At 37.3% G+C, this 12,469-nt stretch overlaps 2 protein-coding genes across 2 annotated transcripts; both read left to right on the plus strand.

Annotated features, from left to right (window-relative positions):
• The first annotated feature begins 542 nt into the window (after positions 1-542).
• Positions 543-5,972, plus strand: LOC113286684 (GTP-binding protein At3g49725, chloroplastic-like). Its single transcript, XM_026535283.1, has 13 exons — positions 543-1,162; positions 1,285-1,343; positions 1,471-1,533; positions 1,658-1,747; positions 1,862-1,974; positions 2,934-3,002; positions 3,105-3,249; positions 3,375-3,430; positions 3,532-3,582; positions 3,729-3,783; positions 3,872-3,928; positions 4,183-4,302; positions 4,404-5,972. Exons 1-13 carry the CDS (start codon positions 727-729, stop codon positions 4,920-4,922), a joined length of 1,833 nt encoding a protein of 610 aa, XP_026391068.1. The 5' UTR covers positions 543-726; the 3' UTR covers positions 4,923-5,972.
• Positions 5,319-5,786, plus strand: LOC113309537. The gene has a single exon (XM_026558000.1). The coding sequence runs from the start codon at positions 5,319-5,321 to the stop codon at positions 5,784-5,786; it is 468 nt and encodes a 155-aa protein (XP_026413785.1).
• Positions 5,973-12,469: the final 6,497 nt, after the last annotated feature.

Below are 12,469 nucleotides of genomic sequence, written 5' to 3' on the forward strand. Positions count from 1 at the left end.
ATTTGGTCCAGAAACCAAACGCAATTGAACGGATTAGAGAGTAAAAAGTGGAGTAAAACTAAAAATAGGAGTATACTCCTATACTTGGTCTGAAATCCGAACCAAAATTATATTTGGTCGAGCGGAAGTTAAAAGTACGTCTGATACCGAGCATAGGTATAATTTCCATTTATAGTGGGGCGTAAATATAACATTCGTATGATGGTGGAGCGAAGATTTTATTTACGTTTGAATAAAAAACAAGTATAAAGTGGGGTGAGGGTATAATGTGTGCCTGATGAGAGGCGAACATTTAAATTGCGCTTGAACCAGGCGGATGTACTACGTCCGCTCGACTAAATTTTACTCGTGCACCGTAGCGTGACAAGGAATAAACCAATTTTTTTTTTTTTGCTCTTTATTCTTTGGTTATACTCACACCACTGCAGCTGCTCTTAGGGGCGCATTTCTTTCATTTTTGTTTTTGACAAGACACAAGCTCTTTTGCCGTGGCTCCCAAATTCAATTTTTTTTCATTTGCCGATTACCATTGGACTTGCCTCATAGTCATAGAATCACCGGTGCGAGTTGGTATGACCCTAGACTGGTCGAACCCTAAACTCCTAAGTTCCTTTGTTCCACCTCGCATGATCAAACCCATAGCAATTCATCAATTTCCACCAAACTGAATCCAAATCAAGCTTCTCGACTTCGGGGGAAAACCCCTAAAACCCTTCAAGGCTTCAAATGTTCAGAACCATTTCTCTGTTGCGGAGAGCTCTACCTCAAACCCTCACTGCCTCCTCATCATTTTCATCTCCAAATCAACATTTTGTCTCTCAAATTCACAGAATTTCATCAGATTATTCACAATCAAAACCTCCATCACTCTCATTTCATTCATCCCCATTATCTTCTCGACAGAGAAATGTAAACCCAGATAAAGATTGTGGTTATTCAGACAGCAAAGATTCTAAAGGTCCGCCCAAACTGTTTGTGGTTCAACCTCGTGTTCGTCCTGATGCTGTTTTAAATTCTAAACTATCTGAAGCTTTGAATCTTGCTCAGTCATTAGAGGAACAACAAAGAGATGGAGATTTGGGAACTGAATCCGGTGATAAAGAAGTGCCTCCTCATGTTATTGTCCAAAATCCAGCTTCTAGAGCTACTAAAAAACACGCAGGTATACCTAAAATTCGATACATTTCTTAAATTTATTGATCATTAATTGGATAGTGAAGAATCTTGAAATGGGTGTGTTGAAATTATGAATTGAATGATTTGCACTTGTTGTGTTTGTGTTAGACAAGTATTTTGGACAAGGAACTGTGGATACAGTGAAGTGCCATCTTAATGCATTGAAGGTAAGGGAAAACAAGTTTTTTTTTCTTCTGAAATTTGATGTTATGGTTTTTCGTCGGTTGATACTGTTTTTATTCATGTGTTGTGGATGCATTGAGTAATTTTACTTACAAATGTGGAGTTTGACAGGATGATTTGGATGCGGTGTTTGTAAATGCAGTTCTTACGGCGGGTCAACAGAGAAATTTAGAGGCAAGTTACATTTAGAATACTGTATGGCTCGAAGTTATGCATTACCGTTGCTATCCTAAAAGCTTAATGATTCTATCTTCCTAAACAAAATGTTGTGCATTTATCTTTTGATGAGGGATTGCAGCGGGCTTGGGAGATGCCTGTTTTGGATCGTGTGGGACTTATTATAGAGATATTTAATGCTCATGCCAATACAAAAGAAGCTAAGCTGCAGGTATTGTTTATGTCTTCTCTTATATTTGGTTATTTTGGTCCGTTTCCACATTATTATATGTGTGGGTTTATCTTGGAATCTTCTCTTCATGAGGTACTATTTCTTTTCTAACAGGCTGAGTTAGCAGCACTAATGTACAAGAAAACTAGGCTTGTTCGTATACGTGCTGCTGATGGGCGATTTACTTTTGGAGCAGGTGGAGAAGCCGAAGTTGTTAGTGCTCGTGGGTGAGTTTAAACCATCTTTAGTTCTGAACTTTATTTGTCTGCTACTGATGAGAGGTATTTTAAGAATAGTGTTTGGCAATTATCATAAAATCGACATTTACGCTAATCCCATTTTCAGATAGATGATTACTTTTAAGTGGAAGTACCCCTATAGGATTTTAAGTGAATTAGTTACTGATTTTGATTTGGCTAGAGATTTGCCTCGCACAGTGCTGCTTATAAGTTATAGCGTCTGCAGAAAGAACAGACTGTAGATGCAAAAATATGTTATCTTAGAAAACTTGAAATGTAGTCCTAGATGAGTAAGATATTTATTCCCCTGTTTAGTTACTAGTTACTCGTGAAACATTGTGTATCTATGCACAAAGCACAGCCCTATCTTTAGACTAACCCAAACTTTCCCAAATTAGATTTAAAATTTGATGAAGAACTAGATAAGAACAGGGACACTCATTGAGTTGAACTTTCTGACGTAAATTATATCCTGCATTATACGAGGTATTCCGCCACTGGCTGTTAAATACCACAATAGCTGATGCATCAATAATTAATGAATTTGAAATCCAGTAAAAGCATTCCACTTTAACATTTGTCATCCATTTGAAATGGGGTCTGACTTTGAGCAAATGATCTAATGAGTATAGCTATTTTCCAACAAGAAAGTGACAAGAGGGCCATATATTCAGCTCCAACTGTTTCAGTAGAGTAAAATGAACGTTCTATAGGAGGAAGTTTACATTGGAAGAAGGGTCATTTCCACTTTAATGTGTTTTCGTAGTTTATGCGCATTATATGGGTTGTACTACCACATACAAATATTCCACTATGATTGTTTCTGAAGCTGCCTTATTTGGATTATTGTTGTGAGGTTCACCTGCTGCATATTTTGTTTTTATATTATCCATGTTACTAGCTAAGCTTTCAGTTGGCTCATAATCATATGGATTACTATTATGTAGGAGAGGAAGTGGGGGTCAAGGATTTATTAGCGGTGCTGGAGAAACTGAGCTCCAGCTTCAACGGCGCAGGTTTGCTACCTCGCTCTATGCTGTTCTAGATCTCTATTCTGGATTGGGCAACTAATACATGTTAACAAGTTAGTCTGATGCCAATTTTACCCCTATTATCAGAATTCTAGAAAGAAGAAATCGTTTATTAACAGAAATTGAAGAGGTCCGTCGAACTCGGGCTCTGCAACGAGCTTCACGCAAGAGACGTGGAGGTACAGAAGGTCAAGGTCTAGCAACTGTTGCTATTGTTGGATACACAAATGCTGTATGTGCTTCTAATACCAGTAAATTTTTATTTCATTAGCATCCAACATAGTTTGGTGTGGCCTATTTTAGCGAAGGAATGTCTTGATTTACATACTTGGTTTCTAACGTGATGTTTTATGGCAGGGAAAGTCTACTTTAGTTAGCGCACTTTCTGAGACTGACCTGTACAGAGACGATCGGTACTCGTTCTATTCACAAACACCATACTCAAATAATCAGATTGTTTGTTGTCGAGATTAATAATACTAGCTGTTCACGCAAACTAATTTATTTTCTTCAGGCTATTTGCAACGGTGGATCCTCAAATAAAGAATGTAGTTCTTCCATCAGGGTAATGCAGTCAGTTATTGAAGCATCTGTATTTAATGTTTCTGTAATTTCCAAAGACTTAGTGTTGGAACTTCACGTTTTTATTGACTCCTATACAACAACATCAGGAATATTATTCTGATAAATCTATATGTAAATAACGTGCAGGAAAAAAGTGCTACTGAGTGATACTGTTGGGTTCATCTCAGATTTACCTGTGCAGGTATGATGCACTTTCTAGGTACTCATTTGTGTTATTATTCTTATTCATTTGTTGACAGATGTCTCATTTGTTTTTGTATATTCTGCAGTTAGTGGAAGCTTTTCATGCAACCCTAGAAGAAGTGACTGAAGCTGAACTCCTTGTGGTATAGACATCTCTCGTGCAATTCGGCTTATTACTAAACTAGGAGCAGGCTTTGTGCGATATTGTTCTCCAATTCCTCAATATTATATCAAAACTTAATCTCCTCTTGAAGAGGTCACGACTTAGGAACCTCCCTTCGCGATTTTTACTCCTTTCTTGTCTTCAGGAATGGTTTGATTAAGTCGACAGTTAAGTATTTCTATCCATGCTATGATTGAAAGTAACGGGTCACAGTCTTTTTTGATATTGGTGCAGCATGTAATAGATTCTAGTGCCCTTAATGTGGAAGATCAGCGGTCAAGTGTATTGCAAGTGCTACAACAGATTGGGGTCTCTGATGCTAAACTTCAAAATATGATTGAAGTCTGGAATAAAGTACATCTCTATACTAGTTTCTTCCATTGGGTTTACATGAAACTCTTTCTTCTTTTTCCTGACATTCCTTTTGCATTTTGTCCTGAATTGTTTTGTTTTAGGTGGATCTCCGAAAGGAGGAAGGCGACAAGGATAAATTTGTAGAGGATGGTGAAATTGATGAAGAAGAATTTGAGGAGGGTGAGCAAGAATTCAAGGAGTATGTTGAAATATCGTCCGAGGAGGCTCTTAAAGAGGATGACCAAGAAGATGACCGTGAAGATGAGCTATTGGAAGAAAAGAATACAGTATCTATGAAACAAGGCGACGATGATTTCTTAGAGGAATGGGAGACTGGGGATGAAGATGAACCAGAAAGTAATTATGAAGTGTTGAACAGCAGTAGCATGGGTGACAAACAGGGTGAGCATGTGCCAAGCGTAACAAAAAGAGTCTCACATTTGGAGCTTCAGAATGTTCAGCGGTTAGAAACATCTGCTGTGACGGGAGTTGGATTGCAGGAGTTATTAAGTGCCATTGACAGTAAATTAGATACCCAAGTAGTGGTTGAAAGCAGGAACGATGATTGCTTCAACCGTAAATGGAGACCTCCTCAGGCAGCTAATAGCGATGCATGCTAGTGGTTAGTTTAATCTTGCACCCATTCTGTTAGTTGCCAAGTCATTTCGCAGTTTCTCAACGTGTTGTTGTGCGAGTGGTCGGTCCTTTTCTATTCAACTGTTATTGTGGCTGTATAAATACCAGTGGAATCAATAATCATTTCAATTCAATCTGAGATTGCTGTTATCACCCATGGTTGCTGTTATAAGGGGGACCAAAATTCTTTATGTAATTTGAGTGATAATCCCATTGATGAGAATTGTGTTGCATCTTTCAATTCACGGACGGCCAGAAAAGCTTTGTAATGAAGAGATAAAATTCGAAAAATCTTATCTCTTCAATATGAGGCTCTTGTTCACCAACCATAACATATGGGACCTTACAGGTTCTTTTTCTTCCCTTAGAGATGAAATACAATGAAGAAAACAACAGAGGTGAATGAAGAAGAACATGAACTTGAAATTCACAAGGCTGTGGCACAAGCTTGGCATGGCCGTTCAGGAAATTCTAGACCCATCATAGAGTTTGAAGCCTATCGAAACCGCTACAAGTACAGACCCACTCGGTTCAGGCACGAAGCGATGAACAAGTTATCATCCTCCAAGGAGTCCGAGGCAGCTGCTCATAACAATTGGGACTTTGGGCAATCTTTATGGGACTCTTACGAGATTGTGAACTTATCAAAGCGGCTAGAGACTGGACTCATGCTAGAAAAATCCATAAATCATGCGACGTTGGAAGATATGCGTCCGAAGTCGTCGTATAATAAGAGACGAAGAGAGAGTAAGAATAGTTTGAGGAATTTACTTCATCGGATGTCTTCTTCGAAAAGATTTGATGATGCAGATATCCCACATGAAGAAGATGATCATGATCAATTTTGAAACATTTTGTATAGGTAAGAATTCTAATTCTTGCTTTAATAATTTACGATGTAATCAAACAAGATTATTTAGCAAAATACGGCATAAGTACAATACTTAGCCTAGACATAAGTTTAAGACGTTGTAATGTAATCACTTCACTAATACCCTCTGAGGGACATCCATTTAGAAAGCTCAAAGTTCTTATGCTTGTTTTGGATGAAATCGGTTGCTTCAACATCGATATTTGATTCGTAACCTTGTTGCTTTTTGCCATTTTTCTTCTTCTTTGTAATTTTGCTGTCCTTGGTTTGTTCCTCAAACTGCACTACCTTCTTCTGAGCCTCCGGGACTTGAACCGTGCTCACTGGAGTGAGCTCACTGTTTTTGTTGTTGTTGCTGCTGCTGTCTTTGATCTGTTTCTCAGATTGCACCACTTTCTTCTGAGGCGGGACTTGAACCGTGCTGGATTTAGTAGTCTCAGATGGTTCTTCTTTTTGAACAACTACTTGATCTTCATGAACATCCTCATGATCAGTTGTAGTAGTAGTATTCGCAATTTTCTTGTTGTTGAAGAGAGTGTGAAAGTTTGGGAATCTGGGAGCTTCTACGATTGTACTGGGCATTCGTTCCATTCGCGAAACATGAACATAGTAGTCATCCGTGGTTGTTTGCCAACCCTTGTAGTCTCCATGACCGTATGCACCTCTTTGGTAAGACATGGTCAACTGCACACTCTACAAGGAACTACTTGCAATAGGCTAATGTGGTAAAAATGATGGATTGCTTAAGCGCATTTTATAGCTCTAAAAATACTTTTTACGCATATATTCCCTAACTTAATTAGCGGCAGATAATTAATTGAATCTAATACCCGTTACTTTCTCTCTTTCTTTTTGGTGATACTCTCTAAAGCATCTCACCTCATCATCTTGTTGGGAATAACTTTTAGCTGGGCAGCAGAATGGTTTGCTAGAGCATAATGTCCGCAGATCAATGTCGAACCGAAAGTGAATCACGAGTGAACAAAAGTAGCACTTGGGAGCACATATATGTTGTCTAGAATCTAGATACTGTCGTTGTCCAGGAAAAGAAATTCTTTCTGAGACTGCTGTTATGTTTGCAGCTATTGAAAGTTATCAGGCAGCTTAATTAGCATTCTGGTTGTAACTTGTAATGGACATTCCTCTTTTGTAGATACGAAATGTTATTATTTTTCTCAGATTCTGCAAGGACTGAAGGAGGATAAATGGATAATGATGTTGAACCCCATTAATGCTCGAGTCGACTGGATATAATACTATGATAGTCGAAACAGAATCCATTGGATTTGTTTGTGTATAAACATGATGAAACAATTAAAGCAGCATCAGAAAAATAGTAATCACGTGAACTTGTTTATATAAATATTAGTATGATAAGAAAAACATCAATGAAAAAGTGGAATGGCTGCCGACACACGTCTCATTGTTTTATTATGGAATTGATATCCACAGCAAGCAAAATCTATAAGGGGGGACCATGTGTGGTATTGTAGTTTTGCAGTGGAGGATGGATATTATACCTCATATTTATCAGAGGCCAAAGTTGAATTTTTCAGGTAAAAATCAGTTTTAGGATGCAGGTTTCAAGAAATCCAGAAACTTTTTAAACTATGTTAAAGCCAAGCACTATGGTAAGGTCATTTCACTTAGTTTTAACTTAATATATAGCCAAGCGAAATGAGAATAAAAATGCCCATCACTACGGGAGAAGGACCGCTTCGGTAATAGACACAAAAACTCGGTCTCCATTTTTTTGCTCCAAATATTATTTCATATTTATTATAAGTAAAAATAATATTTAAATGAAAAAAAATGAAGTTATAATAGGAGAAAAAAGTTTTACAATAGTAAATAAAAAGAGTTAAAAATAAAAATAAAAGAGCAAAAGAGTGAAATCCGGAAAGAGATATACTCATTTGAAAAATGTCATGGAAACTCCATATGGACCCAAAAGCGGAAATTATCTTTCCATAAAGCAATTTTTTAAACAGAACCTTAATTTTCGTAGATCATCGCTTAGCTTAAAGAAGGAACACAATTACTATGGACTTGACTATATGTGGCTAGAAACTTTGTAAATAGTATCTTGCAGATTAATTAAGAAATATAACATATTTGGCCAGGTATCCATCCAATCCTAATAGGTCGTGCTCCACTAGCTAAGCCTTGGCTAAGGCCGTTCCTATGGGTATGGAGAAGTGGCGAGCAGGTCTGGCTAAGTGGAGAATTTGCCAATTGGCCAGGTGGGGTTTAGTCTCTATTGACACTTAGCCATGCGAGGTTTAGTCTCTAACGAGCGGTGGAGTCTCGACCGATTGGTATTCATTACACCGAGCGAGCTAGACTAAACCGCTAGCGGTAAAGACTAGACCGCCCAGTGCAAACTACACCGCTCAGTATATCTAATCCAACGGCCATAAATCCACCCCCCTATAAATACCCAATTCCAGCTTCATTCCAACTCACACCTCTACTCTTCTCACTTCTTACATTTGTGATAATCTAACACAAATTTCATCATCCAACTCTCATCTTCCCTAAAATTCACTATATTGTGTAATTTTTTGAATATGGATTCTCAATTGAACAAGCGTAACAAAATTAGTTGTGTAAAATTTGTCTTCGCCGAAGATGAAAGCATTTACAAAAACTATGTATTTTTTACACAAGATAGTATCAATGGTTCCCAACAAAAAAATACCAATTTGTGGGATGACATATGTTAGAGCACTGCTCGGTCGAACTCGCATGCGTTGCTATCTCAAGCATGTTTGTCAATTTTAGTGATCAAAACTATAAGTCTTGATTTCTAGCCTATTTATAGATGTCTCGACTAGGACATAGGTTGTGTAGTTGAGCTTAGACTTCACGACGTTCATCATTTGAAGACGAAGAACTACTAAGGGGAGCTTGTGAAACTTCATAAACAAAAGGTATGTGGAGACATAAACTCATCTATCACTTGGAAAGTCTATTTCTACTCTATCTCATATATTGAGACATAAGTCGTATTGCGATATAGTTTTCTATTATACACATTTGAGATTTCGAGCTGAGTTTATCTCGCTTACATATTTCTCAAAATATGTGTTGGCAATCTTTCGCTTCGACCAAGTTCATCTTATATCATGTGAAAATTTCCGAGTAACATCTTACATGGTTTGTGTGACACAATCATTTGGTGTCGTCTTGGAATGTTTCATTATGATTATTTCAATATCTTGAAAATTGCTTTGATGCTAATAGTGTGTGAAAAACGGCTATTATCATCCTCTAAGAAAGTTTCAATGATTGAAATAAAGAATTTAGTTACATGTAACCATGTTGGATACAAACATAGTGTGTTATCACATTGTGTATAAGTCCAAAAACCGGGAACCTGAAGTATGCGTACCCGTACGCGTACTGGCGGTTGTTGGATGTCTGGGCAAGTATGCGTACCCTTACGCATATATACTGGCGGAAGTCTCACGTCCGTGAATTTCAGCTGGAGTTTGGAATGTAAATTGGTATGCGCACCCGTACGCGTACTGGCGTAACCAAACTCGATCCGGCTACTTAAGTATGCGTACCCGTTTGCATGCTTGAGTTGGTTACTTTCTAAAATCGGTTGTACATGAACTTAAACATTTATAAAATAAGGAATGTAATCTTTGCAAACCATGGCTATAATGTTCATGAACTGATTCGAGTGAATCAAACCGATTTTGCTTCAATTGTATTCTTGTATACTTCTATGAGAATATAGCAATTGAACGACTCGTTAACTAGTTTCATTTGAGTCATTTGAACTAGTTATGATTAAGATGAATAAGGTTGATATAAGAGTAATCATATGGCTAATTTTGGTTAACTATTGTCGAGCCAACATGGTGTACACGTTTGGGTACGGTTACATAAACCTAAATGAGGGTACATTTCATTTGTGTGTAACAAGCTAAGTTCGATCTAACGGTTGAAAGATATTAGCTTGGTTGAATCAGGTTTTTCATCTAACGGTGAATATTGAATGCTTTGTTACCAAGGTAACTTGGATTGCAAACCCTGATTTGAAAACTATATAAAGGAGAACTCTAGCAACTGGGAAACCTAATCCCCACACCTCCTGTGTGTTACTAGTTGCATCAACTAGAGTCGATTCTCCTTTAACCTTAGGTTTCTATCGAGACCCAGTAGGTTAACGATCTTGCCCGATTCTATCGTTTGAGCACTATCTTCTCTAAGATTTGCTATAGATTTAATATCCGATAGGAAAGATAAAAAAGTAATCACAAACACCTTCGTCTCATCGTTTGTTATTCCGTAATACTTAGTTTCTCCATCATACGATTTAGATTATTATGAGGTGATTGATAATACTAGGATGTTCTTCGGGAATATAAGTCCGGGTTGTCAATTGGTTCCTGTTCACCTTGATTTATCAAAAGACGGAACAAAAAATCTTGGGTAAGACGGATTTATTCAATCTATAGACTTTTCTGTGTGAGACAGAATTGTTTTTCAAGTCTTCGACTTTGGGTCGTATCAACTCTTGGTTGTGGGTGAGATCAGCTAAGGGAATCAAGTGCGTAGTATCCTGCTGGGATCAGAGACGTAAGGAACGCAACTGTACCTTGAATCAGTGCGAGATTGATTAGGGTTCAACTACAGTCCAGTCCGAAGTTCATTGGTAGTAGGCTAGTGTCTGTAGCGGCTTAGTACAATGTGTTGTTCAAACTGGACTAGGTCCCGGGGGTTTTCTTCTACATTTGCGGTTTTCCTCGTTAACAAAATTCTGGTGTCTGTGTTATTTCTTTTGCGCACTATATTTTGTTATATAATTGAAATATCACAAGTTGTGCGTTAAGATCAATCAATTAGATAATCCAACCTTTGGTTGTTGATTTAAATTGATTGACACTTAAAATTGGTCTTTGGTATTTTTCAAGTTGTTTCACATAATAATCAGGCTCGCGGATTTCTATCTGTTTGATTTGCTGATTACATTGTGAAACAGAGATATTAAACTCTTTGATATACTTTTATTAAGATTGAGTCTGACTGTGTAGTTGATTCTCTAGAAAGTATATTGGAGTAAGTCCTCTCAGATTGCCAAACGAATTGTTGGGTGTGGTTGTTAGACCCCCGCATTTTCAACATATTTCACAAATTTTGTGATGAAACAATGAACATCAACGATCGTGATATAAATGGATTGTCGGGTCGCTTCGCCCAAGTTGCCTTGTATGTTGCTGCTATAATGCAAGTTGTTCGTGCTCGTGAGAGTGGTCTTTTTGATGTTTATGTGGAACAAAAGTGTCATAATGATTGGAACCACAAGCATGGGAAAAAAAATCTTTTGAAAGTTGTTATCATATTTTGAAAGTGTTTCCTAAATATAATCTAGGAGTGCTAGTAGATATGCAGCGTGTACCTGAAAGGTCATGATACCCTTCTTCTCCTTCAACACCAAGTTCACATCTCAATCATCTCAACTCCCTCTAGATACCAATCCATTTTCTTCACCAGACACCATAAGAAACCAAAACTCCAACTTTAATCTCAACGATGCGATTAAAAGAAAACAATTATGAAGAAACAATACAAGAGAAATGAGAAAAACTGCACAAGAAGGAGAAGCAACTGAAGGTTTTTTGAAACTTTTATGGGTCATCAGAAGACCTTAAACAACGAGCAGTTGATCACAAATTCATGAATAGGGAGACGAAAAAACAACGTCAAACTCAAGACAAGTTTGTTTCAGACTATAAAAAGAATAATATTCTTGGTGCAAACACCTCGGTTATGACCGACCGACAAAAAAAGGCATGAGAGATGGAATTTGACATGTTAGCAGAAGAATTGGATGAAAAACGTACCAAGAGAAATTTGGAACAATTTGGAGGTCAAAATGAAGATGAAGATGATGATGAATCAGAACACGATGAACTAGAACTACTTCAGTAATTAATGTATTATCTTTAATTTTAACTAAAATATAATAGTTTGTTTAGGATGAACGAAGTCATAGTAGTTTTTCATTACTTGGATTTTGAATTACATAAATGGTTTGCATAAAAAAAAAATATAAAACTAAAATTAAACATCATCTCATTAAACCTTAAACTTAACAACATCTTATTAAAACTAGCCAACATATTATAAACTAACATCAAATACGAGTTATGCGAATTTCCTTAACAATTTGGAAATGCGCTTCGTATTCAATTTTTTTTACTTTCCATCTTCACAATTCAGTTCGAGTTCGCACTCCCAATTCAGCATTGGTGTCACCTCTAAGATGGTATCGATTGACAATCCGTCACATAGCTATAAAATCCACAAGATATTTTTTTGATAGTCATGAATCGACAAAACAAAGCAGCCCGATCCCGGTTATGAGGATTACCTGTCTCTGTGCAGAAGGTTTCATGAATTTTACCCCAATAACCTATAATGGGTAAACCATTCATCTGTCATTCTTCGCCTCTCTTTGGGTAGTATATTATATAGTTTCTACAAAGAGATAAATCTTCATCTTCAGTAAAGCTAGGAGCACCCATAAATTACCCAGAAAGTACAGGTGTGATTTTGAAATGGATGAATTGGTAGAGTATATATAGGGTTTTTTGCGATAGAGTCTAGGCCGCTCGATGCATCCTAGGTTGCCCGGTCAAGTGA

Source organism: Papaver somniferum, chromosome 1 (assembly GCF_003573695.1).
Source record: "Papaver somniferum cultivar HN1 chromosome 1, ASM357369v1, whole genome shotgun sequence".
NCBI lineage: Eukaryota > Viridiplantae > Streptophyta > Magnoliopsida > Ranunculales > Papaveraceae > Papaver > Papaver somniferum.

Bases quoted from the DNA above. Each gene is read 5' to 3' on its own strand.
- LOC113309537 (XM_026558000.1), top strand. From the start codon at position 5,319: ATGAAGAAAACAACAGAGGTGAATGAAGAAGAACATGAACTTGAAATT.
- LOC113286684 (XM_026535283.1), top strand. From the start codon at position 727: ATGTTCAGAACCATTTCTCTGTTGCGGAGAGCTCTACCTCAAACCCTC. The intron at 1,163-1,284 runs GTATACCTAAAA...TGTTTGTGTTAG, and splicing joins AGCTACTAAAAAACACGCAG to ACAAGTATTTTGGACAAGGA. The intron at 4,303-4,403 runs GTACATCTCTAT...GTTTTGTTTTAG, and splicing joins TGATTGAAGTCTGGAATAAA to GTGGATCTCCGAAAGGAGGA.